The sequence below is a fragment of the Trichechus manatus genome, unplaced genomic scaffold (genome assembly GCF_000243295.1).
Source record: "Trichechus manatus latirostris isolate Lorelei unplaced genomic scaffold, TriManLat1.0 scaffold00083, whole genome shotgun sequence".
Lineage (NCBI taxonomy): Eukaryota > Metazoa > Chordata > Mammalia > Sirenia > Trichechidae > Trichechus > Trichechus manatus.
In genome coordinates this window covers 1,613,976-1,636,631 of record NW_004444019.1, presented here as the reverse complement: position 1 = coordinate 1,636,631, position 22,656 = coordinate 1,613,976, and the positions used below count along the sequence as shown (strand labels likewise).

The window sequence follows — 22,656 nt, the reverse complement described above, 5'->3', positions numbered from 1 at the left end:
GGTAACAGACATTCCATTCCTTAAGCAGGTGTTGTTTCTCCCTGTTGATCTCATGATTCTTTAGTCACCTCATACGATGAGAGCAAGACATCTCATTTATCCTTATACACCCTTCGCAGCTCCACTTTTGTAGTTGGGAGATAAATATCTGAGGGGAGAAAATTATACTAACATGGCTTATTTTCTTATGTAATTTAAGGTTATTAAATTTATTTCCTCTCCTATACATATAAGGAATTTTTTTTCCCAAGACATCTACTTTCTAGTCCAAATACCTTCAGCTCTTTGTACAGGATAACTAGTGATAATTATATAAATCATCAAAGAATGTATTTTAAATAATCAGAAAATCTTGTCTTTTATGTTCTTACTTAAGAATTTTAGGAGGAAAAATCTTTCACCAAACCTTGTAGTTGGTTTATTAAATCACCAATAATTTAAGTTGCTGAAGATACCTTGGAGCCCAGGTGGTGCAATGTTAAGCACTTGGCTGCTAACTGAAAGGTTGGTGGTTGGAACCTACCAGCCACTCAGCAGGAGGAAGATGTGGCAGTCTGCTTCCATAAAGTTTTATGGAAACTCCATGGGGCAATTCTACTCTGACCTATAGGGTCTCTATGAGTCGGAATTGACTCAACGGCCATGGGTTTGGGTTTTTTTTTTAAAGATAGCTTAGGACCTCAAAACTACAAATTTTTGGATTTGGAGGTGGGATGTAGTTCTTAATGTATTCCACTTGGCATGTAAAGAAAACAGAAAATAACTGAGGGAACTCAAGAACAGATTTAAAAGCAAAATCTGAATGATGGTTTACATTCCCTAGCACAGCAATGCTTGGGAAAATGAGGAACTGGCTAAGACTCTTTCACCGTAGTGAAAACTTAGTTTTGCAATAAAGAATATCCCATGGAGAGAGAATATGGTGGCTGCTGGAGTCAAATAATTCAGTGCCTCTCTGTATTTTTCTACTTTTGCTACAAGTGGACAAAGATGTCACACAATTGCATTGGCTATTTGGTTAAAAGTTGAAGTGGAGAGATGCAAAGCAATTGCAAACTATTAGGAAAAATAAGAATCAAACAAAAATTATAACAGTTGCCATTGAGTCAATTCCAGCTGATGGCAATCCAATGTGTTGCAGAGCAGAACCGCAACCCATAGGGTTTTCATGGCTGTGATCTCTCTTCCGAGTTGCCTCTGCGTGAGTTTGAACCTCCAACCTTTCAGTTAGTAGCGTGTGCTTAACTGTTTGTACCACCCAGGGACTCCTAAAGTGAGAACACTCCTTAGAAAATTGCACTATAAAACCTTGGGAAAGTTGGAGGAATGGGGCATAGCCTGGTCTGTGAGGAAAGGAGAGGGAAATGAAAATTCAGGACAACAGATACAGAGATCCTTAAATTCAGTTCTCTCAGGGTTTACAGATGTCTCCCCGGCAGGCTGCATTTTAAAGGTAATTTGTTGAAGAAGGAAAGAAGGAGGAAGGGACAGAGAGAGGGAGAGAAAAAAAGAAAGAAGGAAGGGAGGGGAAAAAAATTAGAATGAATTCAGATTGTAAAAATTTTCCTGACTATTTGCCACACGTAACAAACACGGGTAAAACAAGCTACAAAGTTAACATGAAACAGAAGTTCTCCAAGGCCATGCTGCAGCTATAAAGTGTCATAACAACACCCTTGCCTAAAGGACTACTGCTTTCTTACTCGCTGAGAAGCTTTGTTCTCTAAAATAACAGACCATCAGAAGCTCTGCTGTTTGAAATTATATTAGTAAGAATTAAACATCCCACCCTTGCCTGGATGCTGTCAGTCACTTTGACCCGAAGATACAACCTTGATTTACAGCCCAGGTGCAGAGCTTCAGATAATAGGTTTCTGCACACAACATTCTGCATCTATCTCAGCTTCAATTTTCCAAGAAAACAGAACCCTGGGTCTAGTCTGTAGCCCAGACTTGATATTGACTCTTTTACACACAGCTCTGCTTTGCTTTGAGCCTATCAAAACACTGCTTCTTTTAAATTTCACCTAAACTCCACCCATCCCCCAAATCTGATAATACTCTAAGATTTCCTTTGTTAGGTGAGATATCCCACAGTTCCTCTGATGTACAGTTTCTTTTAATGCAATCTGACTTTTTTAGATTACGGGTTTGTCTCTGGTGATCTTAGACTGCAGACTGACTGGGGAAAGCAGGGAGGGATTGAGCGAGGCAGGAAAGGAAGTAAGCAAGGAAGGAAAGAATGGAGGGAAGGAGGAGCAGAACTAAGAATAAAAGAATAAAATAGGTTAGGCCACAAGTGAGAATAAGCTGAGTGCTTTCAATTGAATCTCCATTGCCCATAAATAATCTTGCTGCAGTTAATTTTTCTAAAGGCAGGTATACAAATTGCGCAACTGCAGTCAAACATCTCATCCTTTCTACAAAAATATCTTTTCTCAATATCCCTCTTTACTTATTTCTTGTACTATTACTACCACTCTTGGGAAGACTTGCTTGAATCCTTTGAGCAGTAGAAGTCCAAGTGTGAACCCTGGGCGAGCAGCATCAGCATCACCTGGGAGCTTGTTAGAAATGCAAATTTTTGATGAATCAGAAACTCAGGGATTGCAGGCCAGTAACATGTAGCCACACTAATTTTTTAAAACAACCAATATTTTAATGTCACACTACTTTATCATGTTACTTATCTGCTCAAAAACTCAACAAGCGTACCATCGACTCCAGAGTAAAAACTGAATTATTTTTCTGGTATTCAAAAGCCCAGACAGACACTCCTTGTCTTGTGAGCATCCAAGTTACAGACAACCCCCTACAACAGTAGTTACGAACCTCTGTAAAGCCTATCAGGAAAAAACCGACACAGTATTTGGCCCCAGGCTCCCACGAAGGCTGCATATCTCCCGCGTTCGCAGGAGTCACAGCGGGTCCTTTGGCACCAAGCCACAGCCCGCATCAGGGAGCGGAGAGTCCACATGCACCTGCCTCCCTTGGCGCTCAGAAAGGACCAACCCCACTGTCCGTGCGCTCCAAACAGTGCCGCTCTACCCTGCGTAGTGGGCCTGCTGGTGGTGGCGGCTGGAGGCCGGGATGCAGGCGCGACTCTCTGCGTGTTCTTCGAGTACAACCGGTCAGTGTGCCTTGCTGGGCAAGCGGCTGGCCTCCGCAGTGCTCCCTTACCCAGGTCTGCCCCACTCTATCTCAGCAGACCCTCCGTGCTGTGCAGCCCGGGGCCATCACAGCACCGCTCAGGGCTTCTGTTTCCTTTACCTTACACATGTGGGATTTCACTATTGCAGCAGCTCTTGGCCTTTTGGTGGCTGGGAAGTGGGGGCGGGCAGTCTTAGGTTCTTGACCTCTGTGTGTCCACATGGTTTCTGGGGGTCCGTGGAGAACTTCGGATTTGGGTTTCCCCAAGCATCCTCTGCCCAATCCTTGGGCCCTGGGCTAGCTCTTAGCACATCCTGAGCAGCACTGTCTCCCTTGCACCCCGAGGCAGGGCCTCATACTTGGTGCATGGGATTGACAGGTCTGGTGAGGAGGTGATGGAGGAATGATCCCTCTGGCCCCAGCACCATCCTACCTGTCTTAGTTATCTAGTGCTGCGAGAACAGAAATACCACAAGTGGATGGCTTTAACAAAGAGAACTTCATTCTCTCAGTCTGGGAGGCTAGAAGTCCAAATTCAGAGCACCAGCTCTAAGGGAAGGCTTTCTCTCTGGAGGAAGTTTCCTTTATCAATCTTCCCTTGGTCTAGGAGCTTCTCCACGCAGGAACCTCAAGCCCAAAGGATGTGCTATGCTCCCGGCACTGCTTTCTTGGTGGTATTAGGTCTGCATGTCTCTCTTCTCACTTCTCTTTTTTAAATTTCAAAAGAGATTGATTTAAAACACAATCTAATCTTGTAGATTGAGTTCTGCCTCATTAACATAACTACCTTTGACCCTGTCTCATTAATATCATAGAGATAGGATTTACAACACTTAGGAAAATCACATTAGATGACAAAATGGTGGTCAATCACACAATACTGGGAATCATGGCCTAGCTAAGTTGACAGATATTTTTGGAGGACGCAATTCAATCCATGACCTTCCTGAATCTGCTGAGGAGAGTTCAGAACCCAGCAGAAATGAGCTGGTGGTACAATGTAGATTTTTTAGTTCTGAGTCTAAATAAAGTATCTAATTGGTATCAAAGATTTTACAGAACAGAATCTTCTGAGTATTTTGGGTGACATTTGCCCAGTAGGTATCTCTTCAACTGTGGAGAAACTACATACAATGATTCATAATAACAAATGGGCACTACTTTGTGATGTGCATCAAAACATTATTACAGTATTATTACGTTAAGGATGTTTTAGTGTACCTGGAAGTGTTTCTTTAATGATTTTTATGAATAGAAATGTAAACTATATCCTACCTTCTAAGAACAAACATTTGACTAACTGATGTTAGATATGGACCATACCTAACTGTTCCAACTTATGTACAAATTCAACTTAAAGACAGATTTAGGAACGGAACTTGTTCATAATCCAGGGGCTGCCTGTATTTTTTTTTCCATACTTACCTCACCTCTACAAATCTTTTGTTCTATCGAAACTTATTTAATCACTGCTTTCTTTGTGTGTCTTATTTTCTGACTCTGAGCCCTGCTCAAGCCAGTATACGCCACCTCTTCAAATTCCACTCACCTTGAAGACCAATACAAATTCCATCTCAACAAGAACCCACTCAACAAGAGTGAACTCTCTCTTCTTCAAGCCTCTGGAGCTCTAGGTCCTTTCTCACTTAGCATTTCACAACCTTGTATAATTAGATATCTAGAGAATGTACATACTTACTTCCTAAGAAGTTGCTAAGCTTCTAGAGAACAGGAGCTGTAATTTTGACTTATAAAAGATCTCCTACAGCACCTAGAGTGGTACTTTCAAATAATATGCCATTGTGACAGAGATGACTACATCTAGACTACATTTCCCAGACTCTCTTGCAGCTATTCAGGGACATGTGACTGATTTACGGCCAGCGGGAACTGGGCAGGTGTCATTTTTGCCACTTCCAGGCCTTGCCTATGAAAACCTTCTGCACATTCCTCCAATATCTCTGCTGACCCACCCACAGCCCCCACCCTGACCACACTTTAGGCTTTACATGAGCAAGAAATAAACTTCTAGTGTTACAGCTAGTGATCACTAATATAGAGATCAGTAAGTGTTTATTACTCAACTGAATAGAGTTGGATATGAAACAGATTCATTAACAATATTGCAAAGAAAATTTTATTCCAACATAAAAATGTCCAGCATTGTAGGTACAGTCAGTTCCTTTCTAGTTCAATTTTTTTCTCTTTTTTATTGCATGAGATTTTTCAACCAGACCCCATAAAAGAAAAATTAACAGGCTTATAGCATTACTTTAAACTCCTTTGCTTTCAAAATAAAAATAAAGCTATCACTTATTTGGTATCTATTCAATCTTTTCAACATACACATAGGTCCAAAACTCTTTATTATAACTAAATTATCATATGCAGGATTCCCACTACCATCAAGTCAATTCTGACTCATGGCAGCCCCATGTGTTACAGACTAGAACTGCTCCACAGGATTTTCGTAGCTATAATTTCACAGAAGCAGATCACTAGGCCTTTCTTCCAAGGTACCACTGCATGGATTTGAACCACCAACCTATAGGTTAGTATTAGAGCACAAATCACTTGTACCACCCAGGTGTCAAGGCATGAACTAGTAACTTGAAATTTGCCTCTGAAATTGGAGAGTGCTGTGAAATTGAAGAAAGAGCTGGGCAACTCCAGTGTGGCAGTGAAGGAGTTTTATTAGGGCAACTTTCGTATGAGGAGGTCCCTGGAAGTCACAGGACTAAAGCAGATCTCTGTGCCCCACAGTGACAGGGCAGAGGTTTTATAGTGGCAGTGGACAATAGTGGCCACATGCCAGGGACTTATGTAAGAATAAAAACTATAGTGAATTGGAAGACTGCAGGAGGACACTCTTGTTAAGCCATACAAAGCTTGTTTCTCCTTCAGTCCACCCCCCAAGGCCGGCTCTTACAATCTGGCATGTTTTCTCTCTGGTGCGGTAGTATGAGAGACTCCATTCCCTCCCCACCAGGAACAGATATACAAGTGGCATTGGCCAGGTGCTGTATGGTGCCCACACATGTGCAAGAGATAGAGAAAGTTACTCTGTGCCCAGAACAGGGGGCAGACTTCTCTGATAAGGAGAAGGAACTGGAAGAAAGGAGGTGACTCAATTCCCAGCCTCCTTATCAGAGAATGTTCTGGGCCTAAGGCCCTGGGAAGCATAGAGGCAGACCACTCTCCCAACACTAGGGACCTGTGTTGGGATATTATGCAGGATATTATGTATTTAATGTATTTAATGCCTGTTCCATGGTTCCATGCTGAGCAGATAATGTTTTTATCTGCTATAATCAAAAAGCATAAATATTAATAGGAGTGAAATTATGTAATATACATTCCACAAATGTCTTCCACTATAATTGCTATTAAACTGCAGGGTTCATTGACTGACATGAAACATCTCTCTTGTGAAATAAATATATTTAACTATTTGTATTGACTAAATGTTTCTCGAAACATAGAATTACCACTTTTTTAGCCAATAATATATTTCTGCAATTCCTCATAACAAAAGCATTTCATTTATCCACAAAAAGAGAAATGGAGTGTTTAAAATGATCACTTTCAGGCACTAATATATATAATAGTCATTTTATGAAGATTTTTTCAGCATATGATTACAAAAACTAGTATTAAAAAAAAAACAAAAACCTGTTGCTGTGGAGTAGATTCTGACTTGTAGCGACCCTATAGAACAGAGTAGAACTGCCCCACAAAGTTTCCAAGGAGTGCCTGGTAGATTCAAACTGCCAACTTTTTGATTAGCAGTCATAGTACTTAACCATTACACCACCAGGGTTTCCAAGAATTGCCACTTTTTTAGCCAATAACATATTTCCTCAGTTCCTCATAACAAAAGCATTTCATTTATCCACAAAAAGAGAAACAGAGTGTTTAAAATGAATACTTTCAGGCACTAATATATATAATACTTATTCTACGAAGATTTTTTTCAGCATATGATTACAGAAACTAGTATTAGCACCCAGTTTTTGCTTTAAAAAAAGAAAACCTCCGATTTTATAAGGCAGTAGAGGATTTCTGAGACAGTAGGGGTGGAGGGTGGAGTATGTTGTTGTTAGTTGCTGTCAAGTTAATTCTGACTTATGACGACCCTATGTGTGTCAGAGTAGAACTTTATACCAGACAGTTTATGTATATTATCTTATTCCTCTTAACCCGTGGGATAGTAATTTTTATCATCATTTTAGAGGTGAAAATATGTACACTTGGTTAAGCTTTGGGTCATTTATTCCTTGTGTGGCAGATTGTATTTGAACCCAGATTCACCTGCCTCCATTCTCTGCTTATACTTTCACTCTGTGTAGAGTGTACTGCACTCTGAGAAAGGCATGGGGAACCCTGCTTTGCTGGTTGAGCTACCTGATTATTCAGTATAAAACAGCTAACGTTCGTTTCTTCATTCAGTACAGTACTTGAGTGCTTTTTGTGTAACAGTAGATGGCAGTACTTGGGGGAAGAACAAAAATTAAAGCTGGAAGAACAATCAATTTTCTCTTACAACGAGAAAATATTGATGCATGCTGAGAATGGTGCTTGTCAGTGAAAACGCCAGAGCAACAAAGTTGGAAAGTAAATTCGTGACCTTTCAAAATTGAACCTATTTTTTCCACCATGAGGAATTAGTCCATGCTTCCAGCTTCTGGAAATGTTTTGCAAATAAAAATCCAATCTGGCTTTTCCTTTATTATTTTAAAGACCTTATTTACCGTTGTTGTCATACGAGCTTGAAAGTACTTTATAAACAAACTGAGTAAGTGCTGAAGGAGATGAATAAAATCACAGTACAGTTCAGGATCCCAAACATTTCCATTTCAAATTCTTCATTGCATTGCCTCTTTGTTTATATTTATCTGATCTTGAGGTAAAGGAGCCCTGGTGGCCCTCGACTACTAACTGAAAGATCGGCAGTTCAAACCCACCAGCTGCTCCATGGGAGAAAAGATTACAGCCTTGGAAACTCTATAGGGCAGATCTACTCTGTCCTATAGGGTTGCTGTGAAATGAAATTGACTTGATGGCAATGAGTTTGGTTTTGGTTTTTAATCTTGGGGTGAAAAAGGCCTTTCTAAGGATGCATGCAAAGGTAGAATCTCTAAAGGAAAAATAAAAATAAGAAGATAATTTCATGGCATAACCATTTTAAACTTTTCTACATCAAAAAAAAAAAAAGAGAGAGAGAAAATACTGTAAGCAAAATTAAAAACCCTCGTCCATTGCTGGTGGGATTGTAAAATGGTACAGTTGCTATAGAAAACAGCCTGACAGTTCCTCAAAAAGTTAAACATAGAATTACCATATGCTCCTGCAATTCTGTCCCTGGGTTACAAATGTCCAACTTACGTACAACCTGTAGTTATGAACCAACCCCTGTAAAGCCTGTTATATTAAAAATTCAAGGTGCATACAATGCAATGGTTCATAATAACAAACTCTGCAATGCACATTAAAATACTTTTATTATTATTACTGTTATTATGTTAAAGATATTTTAGTGTATCTGGAAGTGTTTCTTTACTGTTTTTATGCAGAGAAATGTACACTATATATTAAGACAAACATTTAACTGAAATTAGATACCAACTGTACCTAACTGTTCCAACTTATGTACAAATTCAATTTACGGACAGACTTAGGAATGGAATTCGTTCCATAATCTGGGGACTGCCTCTATACTCGAAAGAATCAAAAGCAGAGATTCAAACAGACATATGTACATCAATGTTAATTCCAGCACTATTCATAATAGCCAAAAGATGGAAACAACCTAAACGCTCACCAACAAATGACTAGATAAGCAAAATAAGGTATATACATACAATGGAATATTACTCAGTCATAAAGAAAACGAAGTCCTGATAAATGCCACAAAGTGGATAAAACTCAAAAACATCATGCTGAATGTCAGTCAGTCACAAAAGGACAAATATTGCATGATTCCACTTGCATTAAATATCTAGAACAGGCAAATGTATACAGACCTAAGGTTATTAGTGGTTACTAGGAGCAGGTGGGAAGAAGGGGGATAAGGAGACTGACTGCTTAGGAGACAATGAGTTTCTGTTAAGGGTGATAGAAAAAGCGGGAAACAGATAATGGTGATGGTTACAAAACATGATGAATGCAATTAATGTCACTAAATTGCACTGTGAAGAAAATTGAAATAACAAATGTTTTGTTACAAATATGTTTTACACACACACACAAATAGCAAATAATAAACTGGAGAAACTATTTACAATATATAACCAAAAGCTGGTATGTTTGTTATATACAGAAGTCTTTCAAATAAACATAAAAATGGTGAATAGATAGAGAAAAAAAGTACATAATAAACAACTGAGAAGGAAAAATTATAAATGGCTAATAAATATATTAAGATTTTCAACTTCAATTAAAATTAGCAGGAGATCACTTTATTATTCATCTTATGTGAAAAATAAAACAGAATGATAGCCCTCGGCATTGTGGCACATGTGAGGAATCGGGTACAGGGTGAGGGGACATAGTTGTGCACAATGTCTATAGGGGATACTTGGGCACACTTGAAAGCACCCATATCTTTGACCTAGTAATTCTACTTTCAGAAATTTTTCTAATAATTAGCAAATGCACAAAGATAAATCTACAATTATATCCGTTATAGCCTTATTTATTGGAGGGACCAATTCCTGGAGAAGGACATCATGCTTGATAAAGTAGAGGGTCAGGAAAAAAGAGGAAGACCCTCAACAAGATGGATTAAACAGTGGCTGCAACAATGGGCTCAAACATAGCAATGATTGTGAGAATGGTAGAGGGCCAGGCAACGTTTCCCGGTAGTCTTGTCATACATAGATCACTATGCGTCAGTACCGACTCAACAGCACCTAACAGCAACAATATAATTTCTAATAGCAAAAAAAGTAGAAATGAGTCAATAGTGCAATCATCAAATGTTGCTCAAATATATCATGAAATAATATAATATTATGGAGTCATTTAAAAATAGTTAATGGCGTGAGAAAAGAGTTACAGGTATTTATGATGCACAGATTTGTTGGGATAATGATATATATTGTATAGTTTAATATAGGATTCCTTTTTTTTTTGAAGTACAACTAAGCATTATAAAAATATTTTAAGTAAACACATATGCCAAATATTAATAGTTGTCTTCTCTGGAGGGATAATATTATGGATGTTTTGATTTTCTCTCTGTGCTTTTCTGCACTTCTCCATTTTTTTTCTTAAAATTAACGTGTATTACTTTTGTACTGTTGAAAAATGTTATCTTAAAAATGGAAAACAATTGTCTTCTCAGTCCATCTATTTCTTCTGTCTTTTTAATGTGAAGTATTTTTTGCCTTTCTTCAAGGCTGTATTTTCACTGTTCAAGTTCGCACTGCAAAGGATGGCCATTTCAGAGACCTGGGAAATCCTGAGGGCCTCCCAAATTCTGGACGCAGCGTTGGCCAGTGTGATGCTTCTCCTTGCAGTTTAATGAAATGTGGCAATGGTGGGACATGCACTGAGAGTGGATCTACTGTTTAGTAAGTATAACATTGTTAGGAAAGTAAGTAGCACGTTATTTGTGTACTAACTGATAACATCACTCGCAAAAACAAGGAACACAAACCAATGCTCACATTTAAAGTGTGTTCATGCAGACTTGCTAAATGACTGGGGGACAGATAAAGACAACTAGAAATAGGGTCAGCATGCAACTGTTGCCATTTGTCAATTCTTTTAAACAATAAAAATGAGTTACTACCATGGGAAAGAACTTAAACTTAAAATATTGAGAGTATCTCCAGAGATATTAACCACACAAAGGTTTACAGATGGGGATTTGCTTTCATATTTAGATTTGAGCTTCTTTAGAAAGGGTCCTCTCTAGGTGGGCACTGGCGAAGTTGCATGGCTTGACTGCTGACTACTTTATTCATTTTAAAACAAAATGTGGCCCTGTTGAGTGGGAGGAAAATAAATAATTTGTAAATTATGTCTTATATTTTTATATTTATTTAATTATACTTATAAATACAATTGAAATATATTATATATGTTATACATTATAATATAGTATACAATATTAATATATTTATATTATACATGTATATTTGATTATTATAATTTCTTTATTTAACCAAATTTTGTTAAGCATCTGTTCTATGCATAAGCAGTATATATATATCCAAAGAAAGAGAAAGTAAGCACTCTGTCCTTCAATTTCTTGCACTCTAGCTATCCATGAATTTCTAATGTCTCAGACATTTATGAGAAAGCTAGGAAAGTGATTTGTCAAATTCTTTCCCACAAGACACATCAGAAGGAATGATGCACTTCTCCCAGAGACAAGGGCTCACTGCAAAGCAGCTGGCAAAGTGGAGTATCAGAATCTCACCTGGAGGATATGGGTGGCAGAAGGTGTAGTTTTGAAAGCCCTTGAGAATTTCTTACCCTCCCCACCATCTCCTCACTAGAAAGTGATCAGAAGCAGAGTTCAAACAACTGTTAATCACAGTGCATTGGGTTGGTGAACAAAGTCTTCTGGGGAGGAGGCAGCAGGGGTGTTAAGATGACCATTCGAACTTGCCATTTCTTACCAAAAACCCTTCAGTGATTTATCAGGGCACACAGGGTAATTTCTGAACCCTTCACTGCAGCTTTCAAGGTTTTACATGATTTCGCCCCTGCAACCTCTTGAACTTCCTCTCTTACCCCTCACTTACAGTTCAAGTCCAATTAACCTATTTCTTCTCTTTGAACCCATCAAGCTCGTTTCTGCTTCAGACCTGTGCAGTCTCTTCTTATAGGGTGACTGTCTTAGTTTCTTAGTGCTGCTGTAACAGAAATACCACAAGTGAGTGGCTTTAACAAACAATTTTATTTTCTCACAGTTTAGGAGGCTAGAAGTCCGAATTCAGGGTGCTGGCTCTAGGTGAAGGCTCTTTGTCCTCTCTGGGACAGAGAAATCCTTGTGTCTTTCAGTTTCTCTTCCTTAGTTCCTTGGTGATCTCTACATGGCATCAATCTTTCACCATTTGCACTTGCTTTCTTTTATGCCCAGTCTGCTCTTTATATCTCAAAAGGAATTGGTTTAAGACATACCCTACACTGATATGGCCTCATTAGGATAACAAAGAAAACCCTATTTCCAAATGTGATTACATCCACAAGTAAGTTGTTGTTGTGTGTTGTTGGTTCATTCTGACTCATAGCAACCCCACGTGCAGAGTAGAACTGCCCCATAGGGTTTCCTAGGCTGTAATGTGTAAGGGGGAACCCTGGTGGCATAGTGGTTAAGAGCCTGGCTGTGCATCAAAAGGTCGGCAGTTCGAATTCACCAGCTGCTCGTTGGAAACCCTACGAATCAGTTCTGTTCTGTCCTATAGGGTCGCTGTGAGTCAGAATCAACTCTAATATTTACGGGAGCAGATCACCAGGTCTTTTCTCCCACAGAGCCACTAGGTGGTTTCGAACCACCAGCCTTATGGTTAGCAACCGAGTGTTTAACCATTGTGCCACCAGGGCTCTTTTCCACAGGTATACTGGTTAGGATTTACAACACATATTTTGGGGGAACACATTTCAATCTATAACAGTGTCCTTGCCACCAGTCTCCATTTGGCTGCCTCCTTCTTGTCATTGGCTCAACTTTAACCTCCTCAGAAAGGCCCTCTTAACTCTCACCCAAAACTATCCCTCTCTTTAGTCACTATCACATAATGATGTTTTACTGTCTCCATAATGTATCACTCTCTGATTTTTTTTATTCATTTGTTTGTATACTGGTTATTATTTTTCCCTGAAAATAGACCTGATCTCTCATGCTACCACTGTATCCCTTGTGCCTAGAATAGTGCCTACTATACAAAAGGCATTCAGAAAACAGTTGTTAAATGAACTAATCAGTGAATAGATTGTCAATGAAAAGTGAAAGGAAACATTATTCTAAAGGTTCTGAGCAAAGGTACAAATGTAGAGACAAGCAAGGTGTGTGGAGTCATGATACTGAAGCCAATTTGGCTAAAACAGAATATTCTGTTGATTAGTTATGAGAAATGGGACAGAGGAAGTATGGAAGGATGAGAACCTTACATAACAGATAACAAATTTGCTTTACCCCAAGAATGAGACATGAACAGTCCTGACAGGAAAGATCCATGATAAAGACAGATGTTTGAAAGTCATTCCTTTGCAGTGTCAGTATCAGGGGTCGGAGAGGAGGGGTTACTAGGCAACAGTTTTGGAAATCTAGGTCTTTTATAAAGGGCCTGGGTTTAGGAAATGGCTGTAGAAAAGAAAAGGAAAGAATTAATTTAAAAGATATTGCAGAGAAACATCCATGCCATGGGACCTGTTGAATATGAGATTGTGGGAGGAAGGTAAGAGGGAAGTCAAGTCTAAATTAATTCAAACCTGGTGTATTAGAGAAATTGAGTAAATAAAGATTAAAATTTATAAAACTGGACTTCTAGGGGATTGTTTTTTGTAATGTTCTTATTTTGTTTTATTTCATAGCACAAGGTTCAGAGTTAATAGAAATCTGCAGCAAATTAATTAGAAAGAATATATTTGGCCTTATAAAGAATTGAAATTCACATGCAGTGATACTGAAGTGGATAAAATAGGTTAATTCTATTGCTATAAAAAGAGAGTAGAGGTACTGGTCCTGATTTCAGACAAAGTAGAATTCAAGTCAAAAAACATTAAACTTCACAACGAAGGTACTTTTTAATGATAAAAGCTACAATTCACAATAAAGAAACACTTATAAATATCTATGCACTAAACAGCACACTAATAATAGAAGACTTTAAAACATCACTTTCAAGTATAAAAATAATAGAACACCTAAAAAACATATTAAATCAGAAACTAAAGAGATTAGTTATGTATAGGGGGTATGGGAAGAGAGTGGAAAAAATGAGGGGATGGTAAGGGGGTAATAGAGGAGGGACATTTTTTTGAGTACCAACTTTTTTTAAGTTTTAACTCTTTAAACAATACTAATATTTCACATACCATAAATATATTGTTATAGTAATGTTTACTATATATGTACGCATATATAACATCAACCAGGATATGAGGTGAGCCTGAACAAGGAATACCAAAAGCAACAAATGAACCTAATTGTATTACAAATGAGCAACAGCCACGTGGAAGGTTGTTGTTGTTTGTCCAGTCCGTTCCAAGTCACAGAAACACCACATGTGCAACGTAAAACTGCTCCATAGGGTGTTCAACGCTGTGACCTTTCAGGAGCAGATCGCCAGGTGTGTCTCCTGAGAAACCTCTAGTTGGGTTTGAGTGGCCAACTGTTCCTGGCTTGTGAGTATTTGGGAAACAGAGCATATTCTATCTTTATATCTATCTTTCATGATATATATTGAAAATACTGAAAAGTTCTGCAACAAAGAAGTATGTTGAACCCAGAGTTTCCCAAACTTACTACATCACAGAATCTGTTTTTTTCAAACATGGCCTATTAACATCTGCAGAACACTTTTGAAACTCTATACAAGGAATTGAGAATTGTCTGGAAGGTTTGTTTCTTTTTGCAAGCTTTTGAGTGCAGCTTGAAGTTGAGTTAGTAATGCAATGTTCATATTTTAGAAAGGTTTCTTAAAACTGAATTTATACTGAACATGCTTACGTTTAACTTCCATGAAATTTACACTGATTGAACACAGTACTTTGCAAGTAATGAAGACACGTAAAAGTATTACTTAATTACTCCCTGACTTTATACATATAGACGGAGCCGTGTCTCTCGAATAAATTTATTAGAGAATATGAGTTTATCTTTGCCAGTTGGCTATCACATACACTTACATTGTGAGTAGCACCTATACAACCCAAACACTCCCCCAACCAGAGCAGTAGAATTACACTTACCTAGAAGACTAGGAAAGCTTCCTAAATACCAGAAAATATTATCTCACATTCCCTAACAAGTATTGTTGCTGTTGGATGCCGTTGAGTATAGGCTGTTTTTAATTCATAAGGATAAATCTGGGAAAATAGAAGTATTTTATCAATAAATTGTCCAACTAACCATTACTTAGCAGCAAATTTAACATGTTCAAGACAGAGTTGCTTTAAATTCCATCTGAAGTCTCCACATTTTATTAGTTACTTTAATCTGTTCATATTTATTGTGAAAACTGGTCTATATATAATTGGACTGATTACTAGCATACTAGTTTGTGCATGATTCTCTTATTTGCATACATTTCTGTTCTGACTGCATCCTGTTTGTATTTGTTCATACTAGTGGTATATACCTTTGCTCCTAAGCTTGCTAAAGATAGAATTCTGCAAAGATTATAATGCCTCAACTAGTAGATGGATGATAAATGTTCATGGTTTTTATTATTAAAGTAGATGTACTCTAAGAACTCTTAAAGGTTCTAATGTTCTATGATCAAAAAAAATCCTTTATATATCTTCTAGTAACTTGTTCACTACTATAATCAAGTGAATTTCATAGGGTCCATTGCCATCAAAACACTTCAAATTAATATCTTTTTTAAGCATCACTTACTAATCTAGATCTCTATTAAGCAATACAAGGTGAAGATAAATGTGAAGATCAGATGTGCTACGTGGGCTATGTTTCTATAGCTTTGATCCTTAACTATAGCAAACACTTAGCTTCCATAGCTTTCTCTGCATGTCCCAAATTCAATGCTAAATCTAATTCAAGAGTTCACCACTTGTTCCTTCTTCCACCTGTTGTTATTGTTGTTTGATGCCGTTAAGTCAGTTCCAACTCAAAACAATCCTACGTACAACAGAACGAAACATTGCCAGATCCTGCGCCATCCTCACAATTGTTGCTATGCTTGAGCCGATCGTTGCAGCCACTGTGTCAATCCATCTCCTTGAGGGATTTCCTTTCTTTCACTGACCCTCTACCCTCTACTTTACCAAGCATGATATCCTTCTCCAGGGACTAGTTCCTCCTGATAACACGTCGAAAGTACATGAGACGAAGTCTCGCCATCTTCACTTCTAAGGAGCGTTCTGTCTGGACTTCTTCCAAGATAGATTTGTTCACTCTTCTGGCAGTTCATGGTATATTCAATAGACTTCCCCAACACCTTAATTCAAAGGCATCAATTCTTCTTCCGTCTTCCTTATTCATTGTTCAGCTTTCACATGCATATGAAGCAATTGAAAATACCATGGCTTGGGTCAGGTGTACCTTAGTCCTCAAAGTGACATATTTGCTTTTTAACACATTAAAGAGATCTTTTGCATCAAATTTTTCCAATGCAATGTGTCGTTTGATTTCTTTACTGCTGCTTCCAAGGACGTTGATTGTGGATCCAAGTAAAATGAAATCCTTGATGACTTCATTATTTTCTCCGTTTGTCACTATGTTGCTTATTGGTCCAGTTGTGAGGATTTTTGTTTTCTTTATGTTGAAATGTAATCCATACTGAAGGCTATAGTCTTTGATCTTCATCAATAACTGCTTCAAGTCCTCTTTGTTTTCAGCAAACAATGTTGTATCATTTGCATATCGAAGGGTGTTAATGAGTCTTCTTCCAATCCTGATGCTGCATTCTTCTTCATATAGTCCAGCTTCTCTAATTATTTGCTCAGCATACAGACTGAATAAGTATGGTGAAAGGATACAACCTTGACATATACTTTTCCTGATTTTAAACCACACAGTAGCCCCTTCTGTTTGAACAACCGCTTCTTGGTCTGTGTACTGGTTCTGTATGAGCACAATTAAGTGTTTTGGAATTCCCATTCTTCACAATGTTATCCGTAATTTATTATGATCCACACAGTCGAATGCCTTTACATAGTCAATAAAACACAGGTAAACATCTTGATGGTATTCTCTGCTTTCAGCCAAGATCCATCTGACATCATCAAGGATATCCCTCACATCCTCTTCTGAATCCAGCTTGAATTTCTGTCTATTAGTCCCTGTTAAAGTACTGCTGCAGCCACTTTTGAATTATCTTCAGCAAAATTTACTTGCGTGTGATATTAATGATATCGTTTGACACTTTCCACATTCTGTTGGATCATCTTTCTTTGAAGTGGGCACAAATATGGATCTCTTCCAGTCAATTGGACAGGTATCTGTCTTCCAAATTTCTTGGCATAAACTAGTGAGCACCTCCAGTGCTGCATCTCTTTGTGGAAACATCTCAGTTAGTATTCTGTCAATTCCTGAAGGCTTGTTTTTCTCCAATGCCTTCAGTCCAGCTTGGACTTCTTCCTTCAGTACCATTTGTTCTTGATCATATGCTACCTCCTGAAATGGCTGAACATTGACCAATTCTTTTTGGTACAGTGACTCTGTGTATTCCTTCCATCTTTTTTGATGCTTACTCCGTCATTCAATATTTTGCCCATAGAATCTTTCAGTATTGCAACTAGAGGCTTGAATTTTTTCTTCAATTCTTTCAGCTTGAGAAATGCCAAGCATATTCTTCCCTTTTGATTTACTAACTCCAAGTCTTTTCACATTTCATTACAATATTTTACTTGGTCTTCTTGAGCCACCCTTTGAAATCTTCTGTTCAGCTCTATTACTTCATCATTTCTTCCATTCACTTTAGCTGCTCTGTGTTCAAGAGCAAGTTTCAGAGTCTCTTCTGACATCCATTTTGGTCTTTTCTTTCTTTCCTGTCTTATTAATGACTTTTTTCTTTCTTCATGTATGATGTCCTTGATGTCATTCCACATCTCATCTGGTCTTCAGTCTTTAATGTTCAGTGTGTCAAATCTATTCTTGAGATGGTCTCTAAATTCAGGTGGGATATACTCAAGGCCATATTTTGGGTCTCATGGACCTGTTTTAATTTTCTTCAGCTTCAGCTTGAACTTGCATATGAGCAATTGATGGTCAGTTCCACAGTTGGCCCCTGGCCTTGTTCTGATGATATTGAGCTTCTCCACTGTCTCTTTTCACAAATGTAATCAATTTCATTACTGTGTATTCCGTCTGGCGAGGTCCACATGTATAGTCGCAGTTGAAAAAAGTTGAATGTATGTTGTTGAAAAAAGGTATTTGCAATGAATAAGACATTGGTTTTTCAAAATTCTATCATGCAATCTCTGGCATCATTTCTATCACCAAGGCCATATTTTCCAGCTACCCATCCTTCTTCTTTGATTCCAACTTTCGCATTCCAACCACTAGTAATTATCAATGCATCTTGATTGCATGTTTGATCAATTTCAGACTGCAGAAGTTGGTAAAAATCTTCAGTTTCTTCATCTTGGGCATTAATGGTTGATGTGTAACAGATAGTAATTTCTTACTGTATGCCAGCATGGAGCTTGATACAGATTGTAAAAAACAGCAACGTTTGTATTGTGTCTTCACAATCCTTATAACTTTTCAAAGGTAATATAAAGAAGTGTTATGATAGACTTCTACACTGGGTACAGTATGAACATAAAGGAGGAAGTGGTTAGTTCTACTCTGTGAAGTAAAAGGAGCAATGTGGTGGGGGTAAAGAACTGTCAACATCTCTTCACAGAAGAAATGATTATTAAGGGCACTCTATGGGTCGGAATCAACTCAACAGCAATGGGTTTGTTTTTGTTGTTGTTGTTGTTGTTTTGATTAGAATGGGAGCCCTAGTGATGCAGTGGTTAAGTGCTCAGCTGTTAACCTAAAGGTTGGTGGTTTGAACCCAACCGCTGCTCTTCAGGAGAAAGATGTGGCAATCTGCTTCCACAAAGATTTACAGCCTTGGAAACATTATGGAGTGGTCCTACTCTGTCCTATAGGGTGTCTATGAGTTGGAATGGACTCAAAGGCAACAGGTTTTTTCTTTATTAGAAGTGTGAGCTCTCAGCCAGGTAGATAATTGGGGAAAGGCATTCCATGAGAGGGATGAAGAGAGTAAAAGCCAGGGACGTGAAAAAGCTCTATATGTTCTGGAATGTCCAAAACACCTAATGCACTCAATAACAAGTTAAAATTATTACCTGAATTTTATGGAAAATGATGTTTTTGAAGAGGAAATGTATAGTTTGACCAATACTATCAAAGAGCTGAGGATAGAGTCTGAGGCTTGAAATGCCACCATCATCAAGCCAAGTTTTTTAACATTAGTTTTACTATTATTATTTTATGCCATTGCTTCTTTTTCTTTATTGTTGTAAAAATATAGATAACACAACATTTACCAATTCAGTATTTTTCACGTGTCCACTTCAGTGACACCAATTACATCAATCATGTTGTGCAACAATCACCAATGTCTATTGCCAATTTTTCCATCATTATTTCTTCTTTGTAATTTTTAATGAAATCTTTAATTTGCTTTACAACGAATGCACTCATTTGCTCTACAAACAAAGCTAAATTATTTAGCAACACAAGTTTACCTCATGTTCTTAAAAAAAAAGTGGTCATTCGTCAGGTGATACTACTGGAAATTTTGATATATTTTAATGTGATTATTTAATAAGCAGGAACCCTTGGCAATGGCAGTAAGAAAGCATAGGAAGTTGAAGGTGAAGGTAGGGAATCCATTCCAACTCCTCATTATTCCATATGGAACAAAGGGCCTAACTCTTTGAATTTAAGAGCCGCATGTGTTTATCTTGGAGTACATAGTGTCAAATACATATAGCTATTTTAAACTATTTGCAGATTCTTTTGATTAATGTAGAAAATTTCCTTGAATTGTGATAATAATAAAAGTAGTATATGACAGTTGCACAGGACTTTGTAGCTATTGAAGCTTTTTTACATACATTATTTTCATTGCACCTCATTAAAGCTTTCTAAATTTGTCAAGGCAGGTATCCTAAACTCAGTTTAATAAATGGAAAAACTGAGCCCTAGAGATTGTGACTGAATCAAGAAGATGTGTGAACACCTTGAAAGTAGCACCAAAACCAAAAACCAAATCCATTGCCATCGAGTCAATTCCAACTCATGGCGACCCCATGTGTTACAGAGTAGAATAGCTCCATAGGGTTTTCTTGGATGTAATCTTTATGGAAGCAGATTGCCAGGCCTTTCTTCCATGGAACCAGAGCAAACCATTTGTGTCACCCAGGGACTTGGAAGGTAGCACAGCACAGCAGTACCTAAAACCAGATCTCTTGACTGTTGGTCAAGATTCTCTTTAAGACCTGAATAATAAGAAATGAATTTGAAAGCCCCTAATAATTTAAATGAAGTAACAAAAGTGTTAGAGAAGCTATTTGCTGAATGTAATCTGTTCATTTTTTCTTATGTTTTACTGTAGAAGTTATCTTCAGTTGGCATTTCATATTTCCTTCAAATTGGAAGTACTTGCCTCATAACACACACCCTGGGAATTCCTGAAATATCATGTGGGTGGAAAGCTGTAACTCAAAGTCTAATATGAGAGCCCTAATTTGAACAAGTAGACTAGAGTAATAACATACAGTGGGAATGACACTTCTGACAAGTTTCCTTAAAGGATTCTAATATCTTCTTATCAAAATTGTGACCAGTGATTGGGATTTTTTATTGCCATAACAACAAAATATTTACTATATTAATTACCATACATGAAGCATCCTAGAGTCAGAAGTAGCTCTTGTGACTATTATATGATGATTTATCAAAGTTTTGGGTCCTGTGCTCACTTTGGCAGCACATACACTAAAATTGGAAAGATACAGAGAAAACTAGCATCCTGAACAAGGATGACATGCAAGTTCATGAAGCATTCCATATTTTTAATATGTGTATAAATTTTTGTATGAGAAATTAACTTGAGCTGTAAACTTTCACCTACAATACAATAAAAAAAATTATGGATCCCTGTCTTCAAAACAGGTGAATTTTATGATATGTAAATTAAACCTTAATAAAGCTGTTAAAAATATTAAGGCTCCTATTCACAAACATTCAGCTCCAGTAGCAGCTGAAGTTTAAAGAGAATTTTATTCTTTTTGACACTTTTTTTGAAATTCTGTTCTAATCTCAATAATAAGAATCAGTTTTTTAAAAGAAAAAAATTTCCTTTGTAATCTACTTTTCAAAAGTGTTTGAGAAGTTTTCATCTATCCTTGTCCTAGTCCCAGGCTCTTAATTTTATGTGACTCTGCAACTTTTGTTTTTCATCTGAAGCACAGAAATATTAAATTGAATATCTAGATAAGATAATGGAGAGCTAAGAGCTAAAGTTTAATCTTCCCTTGAAAAATATCTAACACATATAATATTTTTAAATGCTCAAGAGGCAAGTGCCATCCCAAAGCATAAATTTCATGGCATTTAGAACAAATTTTAAAAGCAAAATCCAAAGGTTTTATTTCTCTCAAAGGTGGTCAGAATGTCTTAACAATGCACAGTTTAATTGTACAAATTAAAAAAAAAAAAAAAAACTTCTCGAAGTGCTCCCTTCTGTTCTCATTGCTCTCAGCTGGAAGTGGGAGGCACTGTTTTGGTACATAAGGGAAAGTGGGACGCCAAGTAAAGAGAGAGGTGAGAAGCGGGGCTCAATGAGGCTGCAAGCTTGTGTTGGGCTCTGGTGGGCTGCTGAAAGCTCTGCTTTCTTGCTCCAAGTACGTCAGTACACAAACATCCAGCTGCGTTCAAATGTAATTTCTCAAGTCAGAGTATAAGATACAGTTCATGTAAGGCCTTTATACCCCTGGGACAAGCTGTGATGCAACAGAAAAACAGTAAACTACTTCTGTTGTTAGTCAGTAGCCAAGATTAAAAAATAAAAGGTTTGTGTAAGTCTAACTTGAACCTATATATACATGTGTGTGGTATACACATGAATAAGAGCAGATTTTTATATCATATAAGTTGCACTTTGTTTGACCATAAAGTCATAGTTTGACTGTGACTGAGAAAAGTGCAGTATAGGAAAACCAAAACTTTGGCACAGGCAATAAGTACAGTAGGAGTTCAGAGAATATGGATATAAAATATGAAATGCATCATAGATTTATACCAAGTTCATAAACAAGGCTAATTTACAACATAAATCTATCAGTGTGATAGATAAATTAAAATCTCGCTGATCCAGGGTTTCCCAAATATTTTTTGGCTCACATATGCCTTTGAGAATCAGGTGAAATCTAAAAACTCTTTCCCCTTGTGTCATAGGATGCAAAATTTTGCATAAAACTTTCGGGGTTTACAAGTTTCCTAAAGCCCAACCATGGACTCTCTGGGGTCCCCTAGAGTCTTCAGATTAGGAATCTCTTGCCCAATCTGACCCTTCTATATATTGCATCCAACACCGCTTAGTTCAATCCTCTATTGCTTCTCTCTGGACTATATTTGTTTGCCACTGGTGTTGTGTTCCCTAAACTCTCCTCACTTTAATCCAAATTGAATCTTCCTAAAAACCTCTTTGATCACATCACTTTCCTGTCAAAATGTTCCTTCTATTTCCAGTGCAGCAAAATGTAAATCCTTTCATCTGTCATTATTATTACCTACTGTCAACCTATCTTCTCCTGCAATACTTTCATCCCTGCATAGTAGTC

The 22,656-nt window shown here is 37.6% G+C and overlaps 1 protein-coding gene and 1 non-coding gene across 2 annotated transcripts in view; both read left to right on the top strand.

Annotated features, from left to right (window-relative positions):
* Positions 1 to 22,656, top strand: part of EYS (eyes shut homolog) — a 1,981,143-nt gene that overhangs the window by 1,896,132 nt on the left and 62,355 nt on the right. The window contains 1 exon segment of the mRNA XM_012556965.2: positions 10,550 to 10,724. Coding sequence (XP_012412419.2) covers positions 10,550 to 10,724 — 175 coding nt within the window.
* Positions 20,786 to 20,888, top strand: LOC111821430 (U6 spliceosomal RNA). The gene has a single exon (XR_002824857.1). It is a non-coding gene; the product is annotated as a U6 spliceosomal RNA (small nuclear RNA).